General features: G+C 58.5%; 1 protein-coding gene across 3 annotated transcripts in view; it reads right to left on the reverse strand.

Moving 5' to 3' along the window:
- SCARA5 (scavenger receptor class A member 5) overlaps nucleotides 1–21,320 on the reverse strand; it is a 62,400-nt gene that overhangs the window by 39,658 nt on the left and 1,422 nt on the right. For 2 of the 3 annotated variants that reach the window (XM_006033890.3, XM_025215777.1), the window contains exons 2-4: nucleotides 20,478–20,600; nucleotides 16,138–16,266; nucleotides 278–952 (exon numbers count right to left, since the gene is read on the reverse strand). In XM_006033890.3, coding sequence (XP_006033952.1) covers nucleotides 278–952; nucleotides 16,138–16,266; nucleotides 20,478–20,589 — 916 coding nt within the window. In that variant the 5' untranslated portion in view covers nucleotides 20,590–20,600. The remainder of the gene's footprint in view (nucleotides 1–277; nucleotides 953–16,137; nucleotides 16,267–20,477; nucleotides 20,601–21,320) is intronic. The other variant, XM_006033891.3, reaches the window with a different exon arrangement.

A 21,320-nucleotide genomic window follows, 5' to 3' on the forward strand; every position in this document is an offset into this window, starting at 1 on the left:
CATGGTTTAGTCAGGGCTGATCCTGCCTGAGGCAAGGGGCCAGACTAGGTGACCCCCGTGAGGTCGCTTCCAGCCTGACTTTCCTGTGACCCTGCGCTATTTAATATTTTGGACACCTCCAGCACCTTCCCCCACCAAGCAGTCCTGGCTGGTCCAGTCCCTGGATGATATCCCCACACCAAGCCCAGCTTCCTGCCACCAGCTCGAGTTGCCGGCCTCAGGGATCTGCTGTATCCCCTAGCCTCCCCCTCCGAGCCCTGCTACCACACGCCCTTACCCCGAAGGATGGAGATGTTCCTGAGGGCGAGGGAGTGCTCCCAGTCCTTGAGCCGCAGGTCCTCGGTGACGTTGTTGAGGATGGCCAGCTCGTGCTTCAGCTGCCGCTCCATGGCGATGTGCACGAGGCGCATGTGCCGGGCGTCCTCGGTGGCATTGCTGATCAGCACCTGCAGGTCCTGGATGCGGGTGTGGTGGATGCCCACGTCGTAGGCGAAGGTGCGGTTGAGGGTGCCCACCTCCTGGGTCACCTCGCTCAGCTGCCCGCTCAGGCTCTCCACCTGCGCGGCCAGGTGCGTCAGGAGCCTGCCGTGGTGCTGCAACAGCAACCGGCTGCTGTTGCCTTCCACCAACAGCTTGTACATCTCCAGCTGGGCCAAGTCGCTCTGCTGGTTCAGGCTGTCCTGGAGGCCAGACACAGCCTGGTCCGTCTGGCTGGCCTGGCTCTGCAAGCTCCACAGCAGCCCCTCCAGCTTCTGCAAGGAGCCCGTCATCAGGAAGAGGGAGTCTGAGTGGTTCTGCAGCACGTCCTGCAGCCGCCAGATGTGGTCCAGGAGGTCGCCTTTGAGCGGCATCTGCAGCAGTTTGAGCTGCAGGTCCCGGAAGCTCTCGTTCAGGCGGTTCACGTTGCCCAGGAGCGCCTTCAGGTCCTCGGGGGAGCTCTGCGGCCGGGACACTGCAGGGGAGACAGAGGAGTCAGACCATACAGGGGTCCCAGGAGCACCCCCAGCTTCCCTCCCTGCTGGACCCCAGCGCTGGGGCCTGAGCATCCCGAACATCAGCAGGGTCACACTGGGTCAGAGCAATGGTCTGTGCAGCCCAGCAGCCTGTCTGTGGCACTGGTAGGAAGGGATGCTCTAGACTGGGACAGCATGGCACTGGATACCTCACTAGTGATCTATCCCCCATTCAACACCCTCTCTGGCACCCGCTGTGCTTGGTTTAGAGATGCCAGAGGAAACGCCTCCAGCTGTTTTGTTCAGCAGCCATTAATAGGAAGTATAGAAATCCCAGAGCAGCGGGGCTGGAAGGGTCCAACGGGGTCGCATCTAGTCCTGAGGCAGGATCAGCCCTGCCCAAACCAGCCCAGACAAACCCATTGTCCAACCTTTTAGTAAAATTAGTGTCATCCCTGACACCACACCAGACATCACACCCGACCGTGCCCTGGGGAAAGCAGGAGGACCACGGTGGGCAATGTCCTGCTGTTGGAAACGTGGTTAATAGATGCTCAAGGGCCATGCCCCTGCTGCAGAGGAAGATAAAACCTCCCCAACCTGTACTAATCTGAGCAGGGGTGAAAATCCCTTTCTGACCCCAAATATGGTGTCGGTCTAACCCCTATCCTACCCCCCATAACCTTCTCTTTTCTAAACGGACGAGCCTTTTTTGTCTCTCCTGGTCTGACCATGGCTCCAGTCCCCTGATCTTTTTGCCGGCCCTCCTATGCAAGTGCTAGCACCTTCTGCCGGACCCACGCGTGGCTCTCGCACATCTGTATATTCCAGACTCGGGACCCTTGTGTCTAGGCCAGTGGATCTCAACTTTCTCAGGTAAAAGGCACTCCTTCCTCATCGTTTCCGAATTTCATGGCTCCCCCGTTGAGAACCACTGGCCTAACACCGCAAGCATTTAACCAGCGAATGGTGCGTTTAGGACTTCGGCCATTTGTTGCCACTGATGCAGAGCTGATAGAAGGAGGGAGAAGCTAAAAGCTACTGGCAGGGCTGATACCACATCCCAGGAAGCCTCCCTAAACTTGAACCACGGGGGAATGGAGCATTTCAACCTAGCACCCATGCTGCATCACCCCGGTTGAGGATCACCAGTCTACAGTCATGGGTCTTTGGCACAGCCCGCTTTCTGCAGGCCCTTCAGGGGCTGGGATGAGCACAGGGCTGGGAGGGCAGCAGAGGGTCCTCACCAGCCTGGTCGGCCTTGCCAGAGGAAGGTAGCAGCATGCAGCTCTGCCAGGGGGGTCCAGATCCCTCCAGGCCTTGGCTGGGAGGGTTTGGTTGCTTGCAAAGCCGTGATGCATGGTACTGTCCTTGGGCATGGATGGCTGTTTCTCTCTACCACGCGGGGCTAAGAGCAAGGAGTGACAGGCCATGTCCTAGCTGGACGCCTGCTTGGGTGCTGGCTGCCGGTGGGTTTAACCGGCTGTAGGGTGCTGCTGGGGTCCGGGCGTCACTGGGGGTGAGGTGAGCTGTAGGGTCTGAGCAGATGTGTGTGAACACCTGGCCAGGGACTGCCCCTCTCTGTGGTTGTAACCGAGCACCCAGCTGCTGGGTGCCACCTCTGCGGGCGCCTTCCCCACCGTGGCTGAGGGCACGAGCCAGGTTGTGCTCGGCCTCCCTGCAAACCAGGCCGCGGTGTGCCCGAGGCAGCCCTGGCACGGAGACATCCGAACAAGCAGAGCAGCCGTAGTGCCAAGAGCCAAGGTCCCAACATACATACACACGCATAGGTGTATACCTTTGCAGACACATGCTCACGCCCATGCACACTCACGCTGTCATGTACACATACACATGTACACACAATCCCATGTATGCACACACACATCCCTGAACACACTCCCATATATGCACACACACTCCCCATGCACACGCGCATACAAGCACCCCCCTGCACACACCCCCATGCATGTGCATACACACACATCCCTGAACATGCTCCCATGTATGCACGTACAACCCCCCCGACTTCTGTGTATGCACACACATGCAGGTGCACCCCTGAAGACACTCCCATGTACACACACACCCCTTTGCACACACTCTCCCATGTACACATATGCCCACGTATGTGCACACCTACCTGCACACACTCCTATGTATGTGCACACACACACACACACACACGCGCGCCTGTACAGAGTCCCATGTACACACACATCCATGCACACACATTCCCATGTACACACACTCCCTGCACATATACTCCCATATATGTGCACACACATGCACACCCCTGCACACACTTCCATGTACGCACGCACCCCTCCTTGCACACACACGGCTATGTATGCACAGTCACACACCCATGCACACACAAATACCACTGCACATGCATGCACGTGCGCGCACACACACACACACACACACACACACACACACATACTTTCTGTCTCCCCCCCCCCAAATGCTCAGACACGTGGGGGGCACTTTCACGAGGACGGGGGCAGCAAAGCTTTGCTCTGCATCCGGGCTCCGAGCTCTCTTCTCTGCCTGGGGCTGCATCCCCAGCCCCTTTCCCGAGCAGCCCGGGGCCAGGACAGGGCAGAGCCAAACCCAGCCACGGAGCGGCTCAGCCTCACACGTCCTGGCTGTGTCAGGCCTGCCCTGGCCCGAAGCGCCTGTTCAGATGGCTCCGAAGTGCAGCGAGGCCGCTTGGCTCCAACGAGGAGCGGGGACCACGTGGAAGGACCTGGCCGGCTTCTGGCTTCCATCCCCGGCAGGATGACCTGCCACGGAGCGGAGGGAGGCCACGGGGATGCTAGTACCCCCGTGTTTACAGCTCGGCGCAGGGAGCTTGTTGCCACAACAGACAGGAGTCACGTATCTTGCTGGGCTGCAAAGACGGCTTCTCGCTGGGCTGCGACAGGACCGATTCGATCATCCTCCCCGCACTGCCTGGGGTGGCCGCACTCCTCATTGGGGGCTGCCAGGATGTTGCTCAGCCCTGCCGACTTCTCCTCCCTCTCCGCGGGGTGCCAGACCGCAGCCTGTTCCCCCTGCACTTTCCTTGCGGGGAAGCAAGGCACAAGCCTTGCTGAGATCAGGCCGTGCTGTGCACAGACAGCCTCTCCCCCTCCTCCTTGCTGCATGCCCCCGGAGCCAGCGGGCAGAGAGCACCCTGCCCCGGGACCTGGTGTAGACAGACCCAGCGATGCGCCAAAGGCTCCCCAGGGAACGTAGGACGGGTCAATAGCTGCACCGTGCATCTGAGCCAACTCAGCTCCTCCAAGAGCCCCAGGATCCAGCCTCGTGGTGGGTTTATTACCCCCAGCTCAGTCCAGGGATCAACACGACATGAGCCTTGCGGTGGAAGGAGAAGCCAGGAAAGGCCGGCTCCTTCCCCATGGGACGGTGGTTTGGGCTGGGGCGGAGCGGCCAGCTGCGGTGCCCCAAGGGCCGTCTCTGCCTCCATCCATCAGCGTTCCCAGCTCTGTGCCGGCTCATCCATCATCCCTCCAGCTCCATCGCAGCATCGCCTCAGCCCCGAAGCCAGGGCCGCGACGGACCAGGGGGCTCCGAGCCAGGCGCTCCCGGAGCCAGGCTGGGCTGAGAGACAGGAGGGAGCTGCCGAGAAACCAGAACACGGTGGGGTTTGGGTTTGTTTTTTTCCCCTCCCTCACAACAACGCTGCTATCTCCAGAACGCCTCGTCCCATCTACCTCAGACTTTCCGCAAATCGCAGCCCCTGGCAGGGGACCACGCCGGAGAAACCGCAGATGGCTTGATTTAGGGCTGGCTGGGGGGGAAGCTGGGCAAACGGAGTGAGATAACTTGCTGGGCCGGCCCGTGAAAGGATAACAGCTTACGACTGCCAGATGGCGGGGCGACTCCTTTAGCGGTCGCCTGGGAGGTCTGTGCTGCGAGGCTGGAGAGCTTGGCTGATGGGATAGCGTGGAGGATTATCAAGTGGGGCTAAACACGCGGCACGTTGACACCGGAGTCACTGATCCTGGGACACAGGATGGACAGATGACCAGCTCCCCTGGGATAGCCACTGCCATCAGTGCCTGTTCCCACCAGACAGCGGGCACCTGCTGCCCTTGCTCCCCATGTAGCTTCATTCCGGATTCGATCTGGTAGCTCACGTGGGCCGCTGGAGACCGGCTGCACAGGGAACCCCTGCTCACAGGGGCGTGCAGGTGGGAGCTGCTGTTTGTTCCCAAGCTCACGTGCCATCAGCACTACACTGGCCCATAAGCTGATTGAGCCCTTGGTGCCCGGGAAGCACTGAAGCCCGGGGGAGCAGTTTGATGCAATGGGATCCATGCACCCTAGGGATACAGCTGTCCCGGAGGGTGGGAAACACCTTGTGCATTGCTCAGGCTGAGACCTTCAGCCAAGAGGGGGACAAGCCCCCAGGGCTGCAGCTCTGATAACGAGCCTTGGTCCACACCCTTCATGATTTCATGAAGGGGCTGCTCTGTTTGCCCCTTCCTGCATGAAATACAGCAGCACAGGAAGGGCAGGGCTTACCCAGGGGCTTTGCTGCAGTCCCAGGAAGCCCCTGAACCATTCGCACTCCTCCGCATGGACACACGCGTGCATGCTTGTACTGATGGCCGCACGCGCAGTCACGCACAGCCATGCTCTCAGGCATGTTTTCCTGCCCCTATGTGTACATGCAACTGCACATACAGCCCTGCAAACCCACAGAGCCACATGCATGTACAAGCAGGGGCAGAGGTGCTTGCGTGCACACACATGCACTCATGCATGCCCCCCCCCCCAGTGCACACCGTTGGGCACAAATGCATGCCCAAACATCCCTCCCGTGTGTGTGCATGAGGCACAGACACACTGCGAAGTGAGCGCACCTGCAAACACACGCCAGGTGTGCAGCCCGGGGCTCCAGCTTTGCAGGCAGTTCTGAGAGCCCGATGCTCCCCACCGCCACAAGCCACCCTCCTCCTCTGGGTCTAAAGGGCCTGAGGAGAGTGAGGGAGCCCAAGGGGCATAGGAAGCTTTTTGGGAAGCAATCAGGGGCTGTATGAAACAACAACATCACAAGGCATCACACACGGCCTCCTGCTCCGGTCAGGGTTGCTACAGCATGCGCCAGTGGGATAGCGTCCAGAGGAGCCAGCCGCCTCCGTCGCTTGTCCTGGAGAGGTCCCAAGTGGAGCTGGCGACTGCCAGCAGAAGACACGGGGCAGCCACTCTTCATTAAAGGCTCTACAGGACAGCTTCCCTTGGGATATCATGATGCCAAATTTTGTTGGACCTGAGCAGGCACATCACTTAATTGGCCACCCTGTTAATCAGGCGTGTGCCAATTTTTTCCATCGTGAGCCCGTTATGTTAACCAATGGGAAAGCATTTAACACGACATGCCCGTTTCTGATCTGCATCATCACCTGTGGACTCAAGGCAAAATGTTGCTAAACTCACCAAAACCCCCTTCCTGTCTCCTTTGTATTAGCAGCAATGTGCATGAAACAACACCTGGCCACACAGCTGAAGGGCACATGGAAATGCTCAGTGCCAAGTCTTACATAAAGGTTGTTTTTAAGGCTTTCCTCATGGGTCACGGTTGGTTGGGGAAGGGTTTTTCCTCTGTTGGGCACAGATGAGTGGTGCGTCCTGGTGGCAGATTTCTGTTTCGCACAGCTGGCAGCGGGGGTGATTCGTGACTCTGGTGTTTTTATGCTTCTCTTGGAAGAGGAGGGTCAGCTGAAGGCTGCAGCACTAGAAGCTGCAAACAAATGAGGTAGAAACACAGCGGCGAGACTACGTGCTGAGCTTGCTACCTATCGAGGGCTGCAGCGTGCTGAGGACCATGAACGCAGCCTGTATGTCAGGGTGGACACAGCCCGTGGGCCGCATATGGCCCACTGAGGTCCATTATCCAGCCTCTGGCACTACCGTTGGGTCCATAGTTGGCCTGCACAACACCTGCCCCAGCCAGTCCGGGACCCACACTGCTCCACACCGCTCATCCAGCCTGTGGGACCAGATAAGTTTGACACCCTTGCTTTATGTCGCTGATGGCTGTGGTCTTAATCAATAAATGTATTGGGCCTAATTGGTTCTTCCAGGGTTTTTTTCATATTAGAAACAGCCAACAGGCAACCACGTGGCATGAGCTCCCTGGGGCTTGGCTTCTCTGTGCCACGTGGAGGTACCTCTAGTGTCACAGGTGTCAGCCCAGATGTGCTCTTGCGATTCTATCTATTCTTGTGCAACTGACTGTCTCGGTCTTGGGGCAGAAGCAGTTTCTGGTTCTGTATTGATTCTTTCCTCTCTTTAGTCTGTGGTTTTGTAGGTGTTAATCCTTGCTAATTAACTCGTTATCCTTGCTAGCTACTGTGTATTGAGCTGGTCCCTGAGTGAATCATGACTGACTGGTAATACGGTAGCTAGCTAGCACAAGCACCCATGGCACAAGTTTCGCCTGTCAGCAGCTAGGGGTGCAGTTTCCCCCAAACCCCTGCACTGATCTTCTTGAAACTTGGCCGGCTTTGTGGCCTCCGCAGGGGCTAGCATGAATGCAGTTTTCACCCCACTGTGGCTTAACGCATACACGTGACATGAGTTTTGCTTTCAAAACGTTGGAGTGCAGTTTCCTCGAACCCCTGCACCTATCTCTTTGAAACTTGGCACACGTCATGCCCTTAGAAGGGGCTACCATTTCTGCAAAGTGCATCCAAATCAAGGTTGACAAACTTACAGGCTGTTTTGTCCTTCCCCACTATATCCTACAGGCAAAATGTCAAAACAGAGATCTCTCTATATATCTCTATAATGGACATATATACAGGTATAGATATACATATATAGAGACCTGCCAAGAATAACTATACACACACACACACACTATATGTGTATATGTGTGTGTGTGTGTGTGTGTGTATATATATATATATATATATACATATAGTTTTTCTTGGCAGGTTTCTCTTCTGACAGGTGGGGACCAGAAAGAGCTTGTCAGAGCTCATAAACCACAACTCCCTTTAAATAGGGATTGTTTGACTTGATAGGAGGCTTCGGTGTTTTGGTGCTGCCTATTTTGAGACCGCACGTTTTCCTGAGCTTGGTCTTAAATCAAGAAGATTGACCCAGGCTTAAGTAGAGCTGCTCTGCAGAGGAGAAAACCGAGTCTCATGTTCAATCCAAAGTACATTCAAGGGAGCGGTGGCAACAGGTTTGAAAGGAGCGGCGAGACCCCTGAGCCCTGATGCCGCCCTTGCAAGACAAGCTCCGTGATGCACAATTCCCATCAGTCCCCGACTCTGCTCTGAGGTTAGCCGAGGCCAAAAGGCGCATGGTATCCCGAGAGCCACGGCTGGCACCTACGTCTGCACAGACGCTGGGGCGGTTTGTTTTTCCACATCTAAACACAATCCTGGGGGTGCGACTCGCCGGGGCAGGCCTGCGGACAGGGAAGAGGGACTAAAGGCATGCCCGGGCCTCGTGCTCTGTCTGTGCCCGCAGCTTTGGGGCTGCAATTAGTGGTGAAACTCAAATGCAGTCGCTGGCCGCAGCATCCTCTAGCTGCCGTCCCTGGCGAGAGGGGGGCAGGGACTCCAGTTTGGGGTTGAGGATGGTAACAAAAAAAACCTTACAGCCAAAGCAGAGGATAAGACAGCTGGTGAAACGTTTTCAAACTAAGCACCGGTGTTAGGGCTTTTTTTCAGGGGGAGGGGAGGTTAAGCCTCCCCCGGAGGTGCTGCTGCAGCCCAGGCTGGGGATGGGACTGGGCTGTGCCAATGCTCCTGCTGGCACCAACCCCGCAGGGTCCTGGCTGGAGGGTCTTGCCCCTGTGCTCAGGCTCAGACCGATGCTGCATTTGGGGGCAGGAAGGGATTTTGCCCCCTGGTCATATTGATATGGACTGGAGGGATTTGCCTTCCTGTGAAGCGGGGGCACGGCCTCTGCCTGGGGTCTCTCAAGTGTCTATTAACCCCCTTTGCAGCAGCAGGACATTGGTGCTGTGGTCCCCCAGCTGGGGCAGGGTCGGGTGTGATGCCTGGGGCCATCAGGGGCGACTGTGTCATGTTGCTCAGAGGTTGCACACCGGGTTTGTCTGGGCTGGTTCGCACAGGGCTGCTCCTGCCTCAGGCAGGGGTTGGACTAGATGTGACTCCTCGAGCTCCCTGCCAGCCAGACTCTTCTATAATTCTACAAAATCCTTTAAAAACACCGGATCCACGCATGCTCTGTGACCCGAAACACTCCTTTTCTTCAATTCTTGATTCGTCAACAATTTCACTTAGCAAAATTATTTGGGGAGAGCTGGAAACAAATATCCTCCCCCCCCCCCCCCCCCATGTCTCAGAACTGCCAGTGGGCTGGGGAAAAAATCCTCCACTTCTTTGCATAAAGTCTAGAGCCTTTACCAGGACAGCTACTGCCCTGCAGGAAACAGGAACAAGCTACATCAGGACAAGGCTCCTTCCCCCACAAGATCGTTCCACCCAGGGCTCGGGCACACAAGCCTGTTAGCCCAAAGCAAAGAAAGACAAGGTCTGAATTGAGCAGCAGCTGCTCCTCGGTAAGTGCTTATGTGTCTGCACTTACACCCATGGTAAATGCAAATTACCCCTCAGTAACTGAGCCCTCAAGGGAAGGACTAATCTACCGCAGGGTGAGAGTGTGCACACAGACGAACACCCAGCTACGCTGCCGATGAGGAGCAGCGCGCACACCCATTCATGCTGACATCCACGCCGTTATGCTGACACAGACCTCCAGTCTCATGTAGGCAGGTTGGTGCCCATGCATGTACAAATGCACGCACACATGCACACGCGGGCAGCTTGTGTCCACAAGTGAAGAACACCAATCACGGAGCTGCGGACACCAGCGACCCTGGGTCCGGAGGAGGAGAATGGAGCCCAGCTGCTTCCAGTCCAGCTGTGCTTGCTGTATCCCCAAAGCCCAGGGCCTCAAGGCCCTCTGCTCTGTAACAGCAGAGTGAAGACCAAATGGGTCCCAGGTCCCCTTCCTAAAGCTCCTTCACCCATGCCAGGGTCAGCCTGGACCAGGACTGGGGGAAGACCGACCTGGGAGGGGCTCAGACTCCTTCCCACTACTCCCCATGGCTGTGGGAGCCCATCACCCAGGACTAGTCCAACCCCTGCCTGAGGCAGGATCAGCCCTGTCCAAACCAGCCCAGACACAGTCATAATCATAGAAATAATTGACATCACACCTGACCCTGCCACAGGGAAAGCAGGGGCACCGCAGCAGCCAGCGTCCTGCTGCTACAAAGGATGTTCATATACGCCATGCAGAGTCTGTGCCCCCCCCACAGAGGAACAAAAAAACCAATGTCTGTACCAATGTGACTGGGTGTGGAAATCCTTCCTGACCCCAAATGCAGCGTCAGTCTGACCCTGAGTGGAGGGGCCAGACCCTCCAGCCAGGACCCTCCAGGGTTGAGTCCCAGCAGGAGCATCGGCACAGCACCATCCCCTTCCCCAGCCTGGGCTGCAGCAGCACCCAGCACCTCTGGGGGAGGCTAAAAAACCCCAAACCCCTGACCCATCACATCCCACAAGCCATGAGGAGGGGCAGACAGGATGCCAGAGGGCTCTTCCATCAGGCAGCTACAGGGAAAACAAGCCCTAGCAGCTGGAAATGGGAAACTGGAAGGAGTGGGAGTGGGAAGGGGGTGTCAGTGCTAGCAGAGAGCACGTTAGCACCACAGCCACTCAGGCCAAGAGGCTCTCATGCAACCACAGATTGTGGCAGGGCTGGTGTAGGCACCACCGTGGGACACGCTCTGGCCTGTGTCCTGCAGGATATCAGAGATGGGACCTTAGGCATCGCTTCTGGCCCTAAAACAGCGACTCTTACTCTACTGCTTCAGCCATCTCCTTCTCTGCTTGACAGGACGACGCTTCCCTTCCCTTCCCGATCAATCCGGGTTGCATCAGACAGAAGGCTGCTGTCCTCCGGAGGGTGTCGACATGCATTGGCCAAAGGCACTGGACCCACCTCCCGGGTCTTGCAAAAGAGCAGATTAAAAGCAGGCGAGATTTCAACCACCATCCATCTCCGGCCTGAAACATCCTGTTTGTGCAGAGCTCCAAGGTAATTCAAGATATTTTTAGCGGTTTGCTTATTTCTCCGCCACTGGCCACAGAGCGTCACGAGACACCCGCTGAAGCCAAGCGAGGAAGACAACCTGTCCACGGGAGACCTGCAGTCTCCTTGGGAAAGCCAGATCTGACACCCAGCTACCCGGTACGCTCCCCCTGCTCCCTGTTCTGGGCACAGCCGGGCACCAATGCTTCGGTTATGGACAGCTCTTGCTGGGGAAATCGTTCCTGGCCGGCAGCTCGGCAGGACCGAGGCTTTATGCCCGCACTGGCCTTGAGGCCTTGGCTGGGATTTTCCAAGGGAGGAGACCTGGGCCAAGGCTCAGCACCAACTTTTGCCTTGGGCGTCAACACGGCCCTGGAGGGAGATGACTCCTGGTCTGGGCTAAACCGGTGCCAGGAGGCCAGAGAGTGAGCCAGGGAGTCTGGGAGCTGGTCTGGGACTCCCCTCCACCCTCTCTGCCAGGGTGTGTTGGGGACTGTGGTGGAAAGGAGGGTGCCAGCAGCCTCCTGGGGGCAAGTGAGACCCCGCGGGGTAATCTGGATCCCCAAGGAAGCATCGGGGTGCGGAGTCACAGCCACGTCCCCTGCACAGCAGAGAGCTGAGCCCCTCTCGTAGATGGGACAGCCCCTTGTCTTTGGGAGCTCCTGGCCTCGTGGAGCTCAGCCCTGCCTTCCTCCAGTACAAGCCAGGTGCATTCCCCGATGCAGGGACCTGGAGCAATCTCCGCTTAGAGGTAGGCGAGCTTTTCCCACAGCGATGCTGGCAATGCAGTGTCTCATGGGGGTCCCAGTGGAGCACACCGCATGGGGGTGGCACTTCCCGCAGGTGTCCCGAGTGACCGGCCAGGGAAGGATGGACCTGTCTGGTCCTGCCATGATGAGCTCCGCATATCAAACGCTGCGTAAGGGAATCCTTCGGGTGCACAAAGACCTGCAGGCTCGTGGATAAAGACCACAGTGCCTCATCCTGGGATGTCTGCTTTGATCTGGACATGCTCCGGCCTCTCCAGAATTGCCACAGTCATCATGGGATCGCTGCGTTATCCAGCCACGTTTCAGCCTCGCTGGTAAACGAGCGAGACGAAGCAGGAGCTGAAGCCGCGTGGGAGCCTGCATGCCTCTGTAGCTTACAGGTGCTGAATAAATGCTTCCTGCTGAAGATGGCGTATAATTACAAGCAGCATAACCATGACTTAGATGATTTTCTTAAACTGGTATTTTAAAATCTATTTAAAACAAATCATTCTGGGTGTTTTAGCCTCTCTTTCCTCTGCTTCCGTTCTCTCCTTCTGCCGGTCACACCCTCTCCTCAGCTTTCCTCTGTATCCTTTAAATACCTGAATATGCTGCCTTTGACTTTGGGTGCTTTTTATGCTCATTCCAGGTGCAATTCACCTCTAGGCAGATGGGAGCACAGGGCTCAAGTGCTGGACTAGCCCCAGCGTGGCTTTAGCATCCAATTCAATTCTCTGTGTCGGGGGCCCTGTACCCATGCACTCAGCACCTTTCTGACACAGTCCAGAGCTACAACCGTGGCCACAGGAAACCAGGACTCCCGCCTCCAGTTTCTGTCTCTGCTGGTCAGCTCCTGTTTCATGGAGGGCTGGGGACCGTCTTCCAAACAACGCGCTCTTAGGAGAGGTTGAACGTATCACAGCTTGCCAAGACTTGCACACGCCAGGTCCTGATCGAGGGCTTTACCCTGGAGAGCACAGACACAGCGTGGCCACCTCCGAGCCCACTGGCTCCTAACACCCACATGCTCAGCTCAAAAACAGTGGGATGCTTGATGCTAAACCATCCATGTGGGGTTTTGTGCCGGTCGCCGTGCAAGGCAGGTCACACACTCATGTGCTCTGAAAGCAGAGGGGCTGGACATTCAACCAGCCGTTGCAATTCAGACACGATCCCTTGACTCCAGGAGATGAGGCCTTAAAGAGAAACAAGAGCTGGCCCAATGCAGGGGTTGTAATCGTGAGAGCCGTGTCCGACCGGCTCTCTGCTGTTGTAATGGGGCTGTTGGGTGGAGCAGCTCCTCGTTGGCCAAGAGCACCCCGCCAGCTCAGTGTCCTCGGGGCACCCGGACCTCTCTCTCACAATACAAGACAAAGCAATACTTTCTCTCAGCGCAAGAACTAGCGGGCACGACATGAAACGAGCAGGTCGCTGGTTTAAAATGCACACAAAGAAGTCCTTTTCCACCTAGCATGGCATTAAAATTTGTGGCTTGTGACCATCAGATCCGATGGGAGCTGAGAGCTCAGCCAGATCCATCCTGAGACTGGACACTGGCTTGGAGGAAAGGGGGCATTGGTCACTGTTGAGCAGGGAGTGAGGGGCATGGCCTCTGCAGCCGACCTGCCTGGACCTTCAGTGCTGGAGGCTGCAAGTGGGAGAGGAAAAGGGTGGGGAAAAAACCACCTGGTGAGACCGAGGTCACTCCCCCTCCAGCCTCCGCTCTCTGCTTTTGCACGAGACTGGACAAGACAGACCCAGTCTGACCCAGTACACAGCCATTCTTATGTTCCCGAGGCCGACGTGAACGCTGAAAACAACCCGACAGCCCGAAGGACTCCAGCTGCCATATCTGCTGCCGGGTCAAGGCACACGAGACCTGCCGACGGCACAGCGCCTGGGTGCCCTCATGAGCCCTGGGGTCCACGGAGGAGGTGGCCAAAAGTGCTGTGCGCTCCCCGTTGGCTGGCAGTACCACGAGCCTCCAAGACAGAGCCGGGTCCTGCTCCACGAGCCTCCTCCAGCATCCTCCGGGCTCAGCCGATAACACGGCTGGACCCCACGAGACGATTCCTGGCAGCTTGGGGTATGGCAGGGAAGATGGGTCCCTGATGATGGCAGAGGCCTGGGCTCGGGCCTTGGGGGGCAAGCCGTTTGGAGCCACAACCCAGAGAAGGATGATCTGATGCTCGATCCCTGCCCTGCCTGGGTGGGGTGCGGGCTCGGTGTTTTCCTAGCCAGCTCTGAGCCCCGGAGGCAGGTCCGTGCGTGCGCTGCACGGGCTGGGGCTCTCGACCCGCCCATCACACAGAGGCTTAAACCGAGATAAAGTCAACAAGCAGCTGGCACCAGACAGCCCCAGAGCCCCAGACATCCCCCCTGGCGAGAGAAGTCAGGCGAGGGACCAAGCCCAATCTAAGCCCTGCTGCTCTCCGGACCAGGCAAGCCAGAGGGAAGCAATGCCAATGCGGAGAGGTCTTTGCAAACCAGCTGGGGAGCACTCACAGGTTTCCACCGGCGGTTTCCAGCCCAGGCAAGGGCAAGACTGTGCCCTGCCTGACCCCGGAAACCATGAAAGGGCATTGCTCTCCCTGCTTTCTCTTTTGGGGGGCTTGGGGGCTGGTGCATGGTGAGAGGCTTCTCAAAACGAAGCCCAACAGGCGAGCTGTGTCTTCCCATCCAGCCGTACCCCCAGCCTGGCAGCGTTCGGCCGCCTGGCATGGGGGTGCGGTGGGGGCCGGGACGGGGCTTGCAAACAAACAAGCTGCGGTCGCAGGCGCCCGGCTCCGTCCCAGAGCCAGCGCAGGAGGCTGGGGTGGTGCCAGGGGCCTCGTTAATCCTCCACTTGTTTTTTGCCTTGGATGGCTTTGCAGGGATGCTCCCAGGCCAAGCATGACTCACGCCGCGCCTGCTTTATCCTGGCGAGGTTACACCCAAGATCCTAAGAGGCGTTGTAAACACTGTCCCGGGGAAGGGGGGCGGCAGCGAGGCAGGCTGAGGGCGAGACCCTGCAGCGCTGGGTTCCCAGGACCGTTGCTGCACGGGTCTCAGCAGAGAGGGCTTTTAGATGGGTCCCTCTGTTGCACTGGGCCTTTCCCTGCTGCTGACCACCTTGAAACCCCTTTAGTACACCGACAGCAGCCCGGGGGGGCAATACAGCCAGCCCCTCCCTGTGCAAAGGCATGGGGAGATCTGCTGTGTAAAGGACTTGCTCGAGGTGATACAGGAAGTCAGTGGCAGGGGGCAGGAACAGTCGCAGACCCCAAAAGGACACAAGACAGGAAGGGACCCCTGATCCACTGAGTCCAGCCCCCTGTGCTCACTGGGACCCCCCCTAAATCCTATCTGACCCTCCCATGCAGATACGAGGCGCAGATTTGGCAATCCCCAAGCCACCCTGTGACGTGCCGGAGGTAAGAGCTGGGGGCCGGGGGCACTGCCAATGCCCTGCTGCAGCAAAGCTGGGGAAGGAGCTGGTTCATAGATGTTCAGAGGATTCAAGGAAGAGGACCCTGTCCCAGGCAACACAGGAAGGCAACTTCCCCCCATTCCCACACAGTCCAGGCTGGTCTGACCCAAAGAGTTCAGATGATGGATGTGTCTGGGCTGGTTTGCACAGGGCTGATCCTGCCTCAGGCAGGGGTTGAAATAGATGTGACCTCTGCAGCTCCCTGCCAGCCCTGCTGCTCTGGGATTGTCTATAATTTTGCAGAAACTTTCCTTCCTGACCCCAAATGCAGCCTCGGTCTGACCCTGAGCACAGGGGTAAGACCCTCTAGGCAGGTCCCTCCAAGGTTGGTGCCAGCAGGAGCATTGGCACACCCAGGCCCCTTCCCCAGCCTGGGCTGCAACCAACATCCCGGAGGAAAGCAACACACCAGAAGCCAAACCATGAGGGCATAAAATCCCTTCCTCAGCTTAGCAGGTGACCAGCCAAAGTCCCGAGGTATACAATCGCTGGACACTTTCCACAATGCACAAGCCGGAGGTACAGATCCACCATCCCACACGTCGCCCCCCACCCCCAATCATCGAGCCACCCACCCCTGCTCTCCCACCCTCCCTCCCATAAACCAAACCATCTTCACACCATGCTGGGTCTGAGCACAGCTCAGCCTGGCAAGCTGTCTCAAACCTTCACTCCTCCCAGACTTACAAGTCTTCCTCTAATTGCTCCAAGCCCCGTTGTCACCACGGGACCTTGCAAAAGTATTTATTTCTATATATAAATACGAAAAAAAATACACACACACGCATATATATATATATATGTGCCGGGAGAGGACAGGCGGTGCTGCGGGGGGGAGCGTGGAGAGGGAGGGTGGACACGGCGTTACCTGCCAGGATGAAGACTCCGACGAGGATCAGGAACACCAGCAGGTACAGCCCGACCACGGCATACTTCAGTGCTGCCAGGGAGCCCAGCCGCCCGCAGCGCCGGGCCGCCTTCATCCTGCCACCGGCACCTGCTGGGCACAAAGGGAGCGTTAGGCTGGCACCGGACAGGCACTCTCCTCTGCTTGGCACCCATCGTGGTGCCAGGTCAGGCCCCCCACTCCTCCTCCCCTTGCCTTGGTCACCAATACAGAGCTGCATCTTCAAGCCAGACCCTCTTCTGTCTGCCACGGGTCGACGGTGACACGGCCCCCAGCCCTGCAGGCACCCTGCTCCCAGCTCCCACACCCTAAGGAGGGATATACCGGGTTGCAGCAACTGGTGGGGCACCCGAGGGGAGTGTACCCCATCACGCAGCCTGGACCCTTGCACAGGGGAGACCATCAGCCTCACCTCCCAGCCGCCCTGCTCAGCTGCAGGGGACAGCAGCATGAGGCAGTGCAAGGGGTAGAGGTCTGCCTGTCTCTTCCCCTCTCCCAGGGCAGCCCCAGCCCCATGCACTGGTCCAGCTCAGGTTACTGTGACTTCATTTCCGGTGCCCTGCCAGCACCCATAGGGCTCCAGCACAGAGGAGCTTTGTGCCAGGGCTGGCTGGGAGGCTTGGGAGCACGGCAGCGGGCGCAGGCTGGTGCAGAGACCGGCACCCTGGGGGGCTGGGCGTTGCAGTGCCTGGAGCTTAGCGCTTCCCCCAGCCTGGCCCTGACCTTGGGGCTGCGACTAGCGTCTCCCTTCCCAAGCAGAGGGCAGCTCTTCTGGGCAGGTGGCCATGCTAGGAAAGTAGCGGGCTGGGATCCAGGGTTCCCTGTTCAGCTGCTTTGCCTGGGTCAGTCTCCCTGCCTCATTTTCCCTGATGTCCTCCGAACGAGGCTTTGCAATCTCCCAGCACCAGATGCCGAGGGCCCTGCCGACCAAACCCACCAGTGCTACCCAACTGTCTGCCCAAATCAGGGTAGGGGCTCAGTCAGCTTCTCCCCCAGCGCTCAGGGGGAAACTGAGGCAGCGATGACCAAGAGGCGTGTTGCCCGCAGGCAGCCTCTGGCCTCAGACACTTCATTGAGAAGCTTTGGCCCATTCAGGTGAGCAGCAAAGCACCAGCCCCCAGGGCAAGGCAGGCCAGGAGCCCAGCCCAAGTCAAAGGCTGTGGCCAGGAATCTGTGCCTCAGTTTCCCCATCTCTTCTATAAGCTGAGGGGTTGGTGCAGTGTCGGGCAGCCGGTGTGCGACCTTGAACTTGAGGATAGCTAACTCGTGCGCAAAAGCCTCCTGCCTTCCGAGGGCTAAGCTGGGGGCTGACCTAAGAGCAGAGGTTTTGGGACAAGAGGCCGTAGCCAGCCTGGGGGATGCTGAGGGGCTAGAGTCACCAGCATGAACTCTCCCAGATGCCCCCGACCTCCCCAGGAAGCCCCCAGGGTGGTGGTGCTGGGGGCATGAGATGGCCACTGTGTCCCCAACCCATGCAACTCATTACCAGCCCATGGGTCCCAGCTGCCAGTGCTGGCCAGACAGACTGGGCTGTCCCAAGAAGGGCTGCCACGTTTCTGCAATGCTCGAACTTGGGTCAGTCCCATGGGGACCTGGAGGGGCAGGTTCTGGGAGCAAAAGGTGTGTCCCCAGCGCCACCAAGGCTTGGGCTGGTGGAGTCAGTGGAATCTGCCGATTTGCACCAGGGCTCTGTCTACACTAGTACCAGGGCTGCAATGGCTTTCACGGTCCCGCAGCTGCCTGCTACCCACATGATGACCCCGACGCTCAGCCCCCCGTGGCGGGTCCGGCCTGACCCCAGCAGCTTGGCTTTGCATGCCTGACACTGACACACCCCAAGGTCGGCCAGCAGGAGCCCCACAATTCCCTCTTTTGAGCTTCCAGCCCTTCCACCCCGCATTTCCCATCTCTACTGCCCTAAGTAGGACCCAGACCAGCAGGAGACACAAGTAAGAGTCAGACCAGTTTCTACAAGGGCTCTGCAGTGCGGGGGGAACATGCAGCATGTACCCTGCCCCCAGGAAAACCCTGCATGCTAGCTCATTGTAACACTTTTGCAATAAATCTGTTCTCACATCTGGGGAAGGAGCAGCAAGAAGCAGAGGAGCCCAGTGGTTAGAGCAAGAGGCTGGGAGCCAGGACTTCTCTTCCTAGCTGTGTCATTGACTCACGATGTGACTTCAGGCTGGGCATAGCCACCAAGCAGCTTGGTTTAGCAGAGCTGCTGGCATAGCCATGCGGGGCTGGGTACCCTGAATGCCAGCAAGAGCTGATCTCCAACAGGACACGAGCCCCACAGCCCTGTTAGTCAGGCAGCCACCCCGCTTGCCACCTTTTAACCCACCCGTGTGCTGGGCTATAAGGTACTTGGAGCAAGGACTTTCCTTCGTGCCCACCTAGCACCCTGCACACATGCCAGCGTCCCTGTGAGAAGATGGATGGAGCTGCCCAACCTTCCCCAGAGTGTGGGCCTGGAGCTGGGACCCCCTTACCACACCACTATGGGTATCACCACCCCGTCTCCTCCACCTGGGGCCAGGCTCCACTGGGAACCATGCATCCCTGAGCCGTTGTAAAACTGTGGATGGAAGGGGCAGAGCCAGGACCGCCCCCGGTTATGATCCCACCTGTGCTGCCTGCTCTGGGCATGTCCCTTTGGAAGCTGCACCTCTGTTCCCCCCACGGGGGATGGGAGGACGTGGCCCCTCCAGACTGACCACACCTGCCCCCATCTAATTTTGGCAGCTTAGCAGGCTAGGCCTGGCTTGTCCCAGGATGGTACAAGGAGGTGGGACTAGGAGCAGTGACCTCAAGCTGCAGCAGGGGAAACTGAGGCTGGAAATGAGGAGTGACTTTCTGGCTCTGAGGAGGACCAGGGGTCTCCATCCCTGGAAATTTCCAAAAGCAGGTGGGACAGACATGCGGTTGGGCTTATTTGGTCAGGGCTGATCCTGCCTTGAGCAGGGGGCTGGGTTGGATGACCTGCGAGGTCCCTTCCAGCCTGATTTTCCTATGATCCTATGGGAGTGATTCTTGACCTATTTAGGGTCAGACCGCGCAGGTGGGGGAAGGCTTCAATGTCCCCCCATGTGCGTGTCGCTTGGAGAAAGCGAGGTCAGAAAGCATGGGGTCATCTTCTGGTCCTCTTCCTCCTGCATCCTCAAACTGTGAGAAGTGAAGGAAACTGAGGCTGGTCCATGCCTGCCTCAGCTGAGAGGAGAGTCAGGGTTTGAGGTCAAGGAGCTGACTGCAGTTCAGCTCCCCCCCATCCCCTCCACTGCACCGCCCAGGGGTCTCTGCTCCCCGCCCAGCAGCAGGGAGCAGAAGGGGGAAGTACTTCTTGTGTCCAGGGACTTATTCCTGGGGGATACCCGGAGAACCCGTTATCACGCAAAGAAGGGCCAGCATCAGGCACTGCACAGACACATGGAGAGACAGCCTTTGCCCCAACGGGCTCATAAACCCACACAGCAAACGAGACACAGGTGGGGGGGAGAAGAAATGGGGAAGTGACCGACCGGGGGTCATGCAGCTGAGGTGGGAGGAGAACCCAGGTGTCCCGGCCGGCGGAGGAGCACTTCCACCCTTTAGACGACAGCTGCCTGCTGTAGGCAGCAGAGACGGGGACGTGTGAAATGCTCCCGCCACGGTCATTCCCCTGACACAGCAGTGTCGGTGGCAGTGGGGACGGTGGGTGCAGAGGTGGGAGCACATCTGTCCGTGTCACGCATGCCCAAGCTCTACCGAGGGCAGTGCCAGGGCCCTGCTAGCTGGTGCTGCAGGTGGGACTCCAAGGGCTGCAGCAAACAGCTCAAAGCTGGCTCTGACCTCGGGGCCTGGCTGGAGCCACTGGCAGCTGCACCCCCGGGCGAGGTGGGCGGACAGGGCCTCCCACGCAGCCCAGCCTGACCACACGCACCAGCTGCAGGACACGTGCTTCAGCTGGAGGGGCCAGGGGACCCTCCCCCCGCCCTGCTGGCAACGCTCCCCTCCAGCCTCTCCTGCTCCACCCTCTCCCAGAAGCGGACCCTTGCTCCAGCTGGGCTGGCTCATATGACCCCAGCTGAACCTGGGGATGGAGGGTGTTCGAGAGCTGCTCCCCCAGGTGCCTGCACCCCTGACCCGGCTGGGGGCATCCAGCCTGACTCCGAGTTCCTCTGGGCTGCATTGAAGCACCCGGCCGGGCACCAGCTCAGCATGGGGTGATTGCAAAGTAAGTGGGAGAGGAGGGCAGAGACCCAGCCCCATTTCCCACAGGGCAGGAAGACCCCGAGGGCCAGGATGGGGGGTCCTGGACTCACCGTCCTCACAGAGGTTGAGCTTGGACAGGTTCCGGCCCTCGAAGGTCTCCTCGAAGACAGAGCCGTTCTCCCGCTCGCCGAAGGTGTGCAGGTACATGGCCTTGTTCTCCATCCTCACGGCTGCTGGGGAGAGAGCGGGCAGGTCAGGGAAGCTGAGAGAAGCTCATTTGGGAGCTGAGACATGGCCCCTGGCTGGGGACAACCACAGCTGGATGGTGAAAGCCTGCTCATCGGATGGGAAGTACATGCCATCCCCTGCCCCGCTCTCCCTCAGTGCCCTGCCTCTGACCTGCTTCAAGCCCAGGTGCCAGGTCACCTGGACCCGATGCCTGGGCAGATGTCACGAGCTGTACCCATCACTCAGGGTATCCTGGTTAAGGCTTCATGGATAACTAGGTGCTTCCCCTCCCAGCCCCGTCTGGGACCCGATCCTGCCATCCAGCAGGAATCAGGGTGATTCACGGCCCCAGGCAGATCCATCTCTGGGTCCCCGCTGCACACAGCAGGTGTAAACAGAGATGGCCCAGAAGGGAGTGCGGTGGGGTGAAGGGGGTTAAAACCCATGCTCAGCCCCTCCTGCCCCATCCAGCTCCATTGCATTGCATGACTTGCCCAAGCGCCCCGGTCCCTGCCTGCCGTGGGAGAGGGCTCTGCTTCGTTCTTGTTCAGAGGCTCCCGGCTGCGTGGGCTTGGAGCAAGCAGCAGGCTCTTTGTCCAGTCCCTGCAACCCTGCAGCCTAGCACTGGTGCAGATGCATGAGACACGTTGGGGCAGGGCAGGGCAGGGCAGGGCAGGGCAGGGATTTACGCCAGACCCCGAGAAACGGGTGCCCCAGGCCAGCCA

Source organism: Alligator sinensis, unplaced genomic scaffold, assembly GCF_000455745.1.
Source record: "Alligator sinensis unplaced genomic scaffold, ASM45574v1 scaffold650_1, whole genome shotgun sequence".
Taxonomy (NCBI): Eukaryota; Metazoa; Chordata; order Crocodylia; family Alligatoridae; genus Alligator; species Alligator sinensis.